This window comes from Streptopelia decaocto, assembly GCF_964273445.1.
Source record: "Streptopelia decaocto genome assembly, chromosome: 3".
In the NCBI taxonomy this organism is placed as follows: domain Eukaryota; kingdom Metazoa; phylum Chordata; class Aves; order Columbiformes; family Columbidae; genus Streptopelia; species Streptopelia decaocto.
In genome coordinates this window covers 45,777,719-45,784,086 of record NC_138656.1, presented here as the reverse complement: position 1 = coordinate 45,784,086, position 6,368 = coordinate 45,777,719, and the positions used below count along the sequence as shown (strand labels likewise).

Here is a 6,368-nt window from a genome sequence, read left to right as displayed (position 1 = left end):
GCCGCCGCCCCTAGGGGCTCGCCTCGCTGCGGGGCTGCGCCCACACACCCCCGGGACCTCAGACTGCTCCCTGGCCCTCGCGCTTTGCCCGTACTCGGCCCCAAAGGCGCTCAGAGCCTAGCAGGCCAAGGGGCGTGCAGAAGCACCACCGCCTTGTCCGTGTCGGCACGCGTTTGCTATCAGCTATTAACAGTACGACCGACGTGGAAAAGGAATCGGCACTCGACTTCCACACGCGGCAGTTCCAAAAGCACTTCACATATCTGCTGGGGTCTTGTTTTTCAAAATATAACAATTTCTATCCTTGCCAATTCTATGGACCAGCCATCAATAGCCTCATTACCGACCATTTTGTCCTCCTGCCTTTGCTGTCAGCAGCCACTCAAATAAAATTATCAATTCATCCAGTTCGGCACCTAAACACCAGCTTGAACACAGTTGATATTTAATGCGAATTTAAGGCCCAGGGAAGCTAAAGACTAAACTAACACTTCATTTGAGGCAAACTATTGGAAATCCACACAAATGTCTAAGCATATAAGAGATGGCTTCCCTCCCAGCCAGGTTCCTACATAAACTGGCATTTTATCAAAGATACAACTAGGAAAAACAAAACAAAAAAAAACCCATGGCCTTTTCTTTCAAAGAATATGGATACCTGAAATTTATTGTAAACATTAACAACTCCAGGCATGCAACAGACAAGCAACATTAAAAATTTTGCAGTTTGTCCTTAACACCAGCTGCTTCAACTTCCACAGCAGAGCGTTACAACAGATGACGCCCATATGTACTCAACCATACACATTTCAAAAGTGGTGTGGTTTTTTTTTTTTTAGGCAGGAAAAAAATTAGCAAAATTATCTCAACTATATGTCAATTTCAATGTACCAACAGCATTAGAACAAAAATTAGTACTGAAGTGTTCGGAAAATTTTCAAATATACCAGGTACCGTGACACACAAAACCAGCTGTGGCTTTTAGAATATTACTCGTAATAACAAGCCATGACCAAAGCCAGTGCAATAAATGTTTCAGTCTCACACTTAGCTGAAACCCAATTGTCTTTCTGAGCATCCCAGACCCATCTGCTGGCAACCTAAAGGAAAGAAAAGAAAAAGCTATTTGTGAATCTATATAGAGCACCATTTTTATATTTTTAAAAGAACACAAAGCATTATACAAATGCTGATATACTTGCATTATGAGAGTTACGAGTAGTAAAAGCAACCTCAAAATTACAGTAAAAATTAGCAAGTCCTGTTTGATATAAAAAACATGTTCTTGCTTCACAGTAAAGCTCCCACCCTGACAGATCCAAAAAAATCTCTGCACGAAAATCTCAGTTCTCTCTCATGCTTGCTTGTTAAGTACATTAGCATACTATAACAGCACTCCTTCAATAGCAACATGAACAGACACTAGTTTTTGGGAACATATATAACTGAGAAGTCATACCCCCTACTCCCAACTACTCCACCTCCAAGCAGTCTACTTGTGCCCAATTACTGGACTCTTAGCTTTTTTTGTTTGTTTCACATAAACCCACTAAAACCAGGTATGGTTCATCAGGCTGCAAGGGCTGACAATGAACACTCCAAACTAGAAGTGCTCTCTAACACCAGGCAAGACACCAAAAAGTGTGCTGAATGCCAATGGGAGCTTGCAATACATGTAAGTTTGCATACAACACAGGAAAGCCCAGAATACTTTCGTGTTGGGTGTGCCAAATTCAGATTACTAATGTTAATTTGTAGTCCCAGGAGTATGTTTTGGGGGCAGCTAAACAGTTGAAACAGTTTCCATCTCCCTTCCACCTGTTCCTTTCCATGTCACCCTGCACTACAACTGCACAGTATTTTGCATTTAATGCCACAACCCAACTGGAGATCACAGTACATTGGAAAAAGAAAATTCACTGCAATCATGCAATTGTACTGGCACAGCACACAGCAGAAACAACTGGCTGGCAGGCAAGAGCAGCGTGGGATGCTTATCACTGTTCCTGAACTCAAAAAGAAGACAATTTTCACAGGTAGAATCACAGCAGTACCTTAAACGATCACCTGGCATACTACTCCCCATGAAGAATCTAAAGGCTTCAAAACCACCTCACAATAGTTAGGCTGCTGAATGCAGATGAACACCTAAGATATAACGTATAGTTCTAAGCAATATTTTAAATTTGCAAAAGATATTATGAGTAATTTGTTGGCTCACTTTCATTGCCTGACCTGCCTTTTCCACAATTAGGACGGATACCACATACTTATAACGGTCAAAGTCCAATTCCTTCACAGCTCTTAATATTTCTTCTGAGATTGAAGCACACAAGGAAGGGCTAGAAACTCCATCGTATTTGCCTTCTCCAAGTTTATTCTATCAAAAACAATTTGGAAAGATCTTAGTTTTCACCCTGGTAGTCTTTTGGTAAAAAAAAAAAAAATAAATAAAATTATAGTCATTTCTACTACAAGAACATTAGTATCAATGAGTAGAGTACCCAATAAAGATGATGCTCTCAAACAGCAAAAGCCACACTATTTTTTATTCTAAAATGTTTTATCTATTTTTTTGAAAGTGACAGAGACATCCAGCCAATCTCCATTTAACAAACAGGAGTGTATTAGTGTATTGCTTCTCCATCATATGGGCTCAGTTCCCTGGAAAACAGTGCTTCAAATATCTGTTTGAAATACCCAACGGATGTTTTCCAGACAGAAGAATTAATAGAGTTGGTTGTAAGTATCCAAGTTATCACTAAGAGCTACATATTATCTCAACCATCAGCTACATATTATCAACAGATCGTTCTCCTTCATTTTGGCTTTTTTTTTTTTTGTGGCAGTCAGACTGTCAAGTACATCAAGTACATTTATGCAGGTCATGTGATAATTAGTAGAACTTATTGAAGGAACAGAATTCTACAAATTCGAGGTATAAAATTCCACAAATTCAAGGTCAGGATCTTTGGATAACTGGATATTTTGCAGATTAGGGTACTCTGAACTGTGCCATAGCTCGGTTTGATCTAGACATGGATAAGAGTTTAAGAAACTTTCAGCTTCATCTTAAAAGCACATGCTCAGTGGTGACCTTGCAGAGGACCTTCTGCACTTTGCAAAACAGCACATTCACATTATATTTGTTTGCTAAAAATTGAAGTTTGCAAAGATTTATGCATATGTTGAAGTTTATGCAACTTACACTCTTCCATTGACATTGCAAGACAAGCTACTTTTGCAATTAGACAACTAATTTTAAAAAATACTATACCGTTAGTATTGCTTGAGCTTTGCCTCTTACTAAACAATCCCGAAATTTGTTATGTGGCTCCAGCTGGTACGTATTAGCATATCTTATCTTTAAAGCCCTACTAGCTCTCGATGCAAACTGCTTAGTTTTCTTTGAATCACTGTAATGCTCTTCTTCCACTGGAGCCATACCAAAAGGTAGGTATTGGGATTGTCTCCTTTTTGCTTTCATCTGTGCAAAAGAATTTAAAAAGTCCACATCACATGTCAATATTTTAGCATTTACCAGCCTCTATATAATACTTTATGGTGTACAATTAAGAGGGGAAAAACACAATTAATCTAGGAATATGTTATGAAAAAAGAAAAGCTAGAAAATGGGTATCATCTTCTGGCTGTTTTGACACTACCACTTTGACTGAAAAAAAGGAACAGTGGTTAACTTCTGCTCAATTTTAATTTGTTTTCTGCTGAAATCCAAATGAGTCATAAAATGGTTTGGGTTAGAAAGGACCTTCAAAGGTCACCTAGCGCAACCCTTCTGCAATAAGCAGGGACATTTTCAACTAGATCAGGTTACTCAGAGCCCCGTCCAGCCTGGCCTTGAATGTCTCCAGGGATGGGGTATCTACCACCTCTCTGGGCAACAAGTTCCAGTGTTTCACCACCCCCACTGTAAAAAAATTTTCTTCTCCACGCATGTCTAGCCTAAAATCTACCCCTTAACCTGCTGCAACAGACGCTGAAGTTCACATTCAAACTCAGTCGTGCAGACACACCATACTAGCACTCATTGTCCAAGTGAAAAACCATGTGTCCAGGACTGCTAACCACAACTTCGAGCTTTTCATTCAAACAGCCTACACAAAACCCAAATTATAAGCTTGCTTCATTTACACACGCCCTTCATGGCTGCCTTAAAACAGAACTGGAAATTATAACAAAACAAGACAGAGACAGAAAAGCAAATGGAACCAATGAGATTATAACAAATGCTACAGGCAGTGGTCTTCCATACCAGCTACCTCCTAACTAATCACTTTCAAGTTCTGCTGACTGTTCAGTCCCTTGTTTCACTTTCTGACTACAACTAGGACCTAGGAAAGCGCACAAAGGTGACGTAACACCACAGTGCAAGGCTTACACTAAGAAGCATAGGGAATAAAATATGGATAATATTAAAGTCTAGTAAGAATTATTTGAAAAGATGCACTACTCAAGGGCTCACAAACCTTTCAGTCAGGAGAGTTCAAGAATAAGGGAAGCAACGGAGTTTCTTCTCTATGAAATCACTTAACACATTAGCCCTCTCAATGAGTATTACCTAAATATCTCCTTTGCTTCCTTAGTGTTAGATAATTCTGTTAAAAAATGATGATGTTGGCAGCCCTAGTGCAAACTGGCTGCAGGTGTTTATTGATACCATGACAACAACGCAAACTCTGAATAGTACTTACACTACACCAAAAACACAAGGATGAAACACATTTGCACTTAGGCTGTGGAGAATCATTATCTTCCAACTTAAACTCAGATCTGTAACCATGATTGACCCTATATGCCTATCATAGGTCCCCTAACAGAATAAAAACCACCTCCACTCTGACATCTGAGTTGCTCAAATGGCCATCCCAATCCATGTCACTAGAAATGAAGCTGTAAAAAAGGTCGCAATCCAATCAGTAATTCTTTGCTGGCTTGGTTTGGCATGAGTCACAAGACCTTTAGCCTATACCATTACTGATGGAAGAAAATTCACGTCCATAGCACTCAGCTTCTAACAATGCTGTTACCTACAAGTTTAACCACTATTATTAGTGACAGGAATTTTCATAATCATTACCTCATTGCAAGAAGCCATTTAATATTGAAGTAATCAAAAACCTCATTGATATCTCTACACAAACAGTTAATAAATAAACCTACTTCCGTGTTTCACAATACAAATACTGAGATTCCAAGCTTCAGCACAACATTGTAATTGCATTTCTATATAGGATTTGCATCCCTCCTGAAAGAATCTCTCAAAATTTCAAGAACCAACTTTGCATTTGACTATACAAAAGCCTATTCTTATGTTACTGGACTCTATTACATTGGTTTAAAATTGGACATATGCAAGCAAAATTGGTGAGAGAAAAAAGCTTTTGCTGTTTGAAAGAAATGCTATTCATTAATAAGTTTGTTTTAATAACCAATAGTTGCTTTAAAGTTAAAGAAACAGCTCTTGTTTATTTCTTCAGAAGAGAACACACCTTCTCCTAACTTAGAGAACTTAAAATAGCACCCCAAGTTGGAAAGATCAAAGGGAGGACCACCTTAGCCTTCTTTTTACCTTCACAAGGCTTTAACAACTTTGTCTCCCAATGCCAAAGGCAGCAAACCAGCTGCAAGATGGATGTGAAAACGACATCCAATCAAGCAGAAAGGGGATGAGCTGTCCCAAACCGGATGTAAAACAGATGGAAACAGTAGAAAAGCATTTCTCATACAGGTTTTCACAAAATCAGACTCACCTCTTAAGCAGTTACCGAGCCCTGTGTTCTTCCACACACTGCACCATCCTTCCTAAGCACCCAAGGCCCATCCATCTCTCCTTCCCTCACCAGCTGAAGCCCTGCGGCCCCGGGCCAGCGCCCCGGCCTCAAGCGAGGTCCATGCTGTGGCTGGAGGGGCGGCCGGTACCCCTATCCCACCAGACCACGTGACACGCGCACAGCCGTTGTGGCCGTTTCCTCCGCCCTCACACCCGCTCCCTTCCCACACAGCCGTGCCGCCGGCACCGGCCTCCAGCAGCTAAACCCCCCTGAGGCTGCCGTCCCGCTCCCGCCCAGGCGGCCGCTCACGCTGTCTTTCTCCGACAGGCTCTCGCGCTGCTTTCCTCCCTCTAGGGCAGCATTGGAGAACTTCGGCGTCTTAGAGCTCTTCTCCATGGCTGGCGGCACGCAGCAGCGCTTTCCCCAAGGCGAGGCAGACGGGCGCGGCCCCCTCTCCTCCCACTCCCGGCCCCACAGGCCGCGGGAAGCAGCCGCCTTCGTGCTCCGCGGCGTGGACCAGCCCCATGCCAGAACGAGGCTCTTCCCGCGCGAGCCAGGCGTGACGCCGCGCGCTAG

At 41.8% G+C, this 6,368-nt stretch overlaps 1 protein-coding gene across 1 annotated transcript; it reads right to left on the bottom strand.

Moving 5' to 3' along the window:
• Positions 1-892: 892 nt before the first annotated feature.
• DYNLT2 (dynein light chain Tctex-type 2) lies at positions 893-6,188 on the bottom strand (the record flags this gene model as incomplete). Its single annotated transcript, XM_082048939.1, has 4 exons — positions 893-1,100; positions 2,222-2,380; positions 3,278-3,487; positions 5,952-6,188. The coding sequence occupies 4 exons, from the start codon at positions 6,186-6,188 to the stop codon at positions 990-992; spliced, it is 717 nt and encodes a 238-aa protein (XP_081905065.1). The 3' UTR covers positions 893-989.
• Between the last annotated feature and the right edge of the window lie 180 nt (positions 6,189-6,368).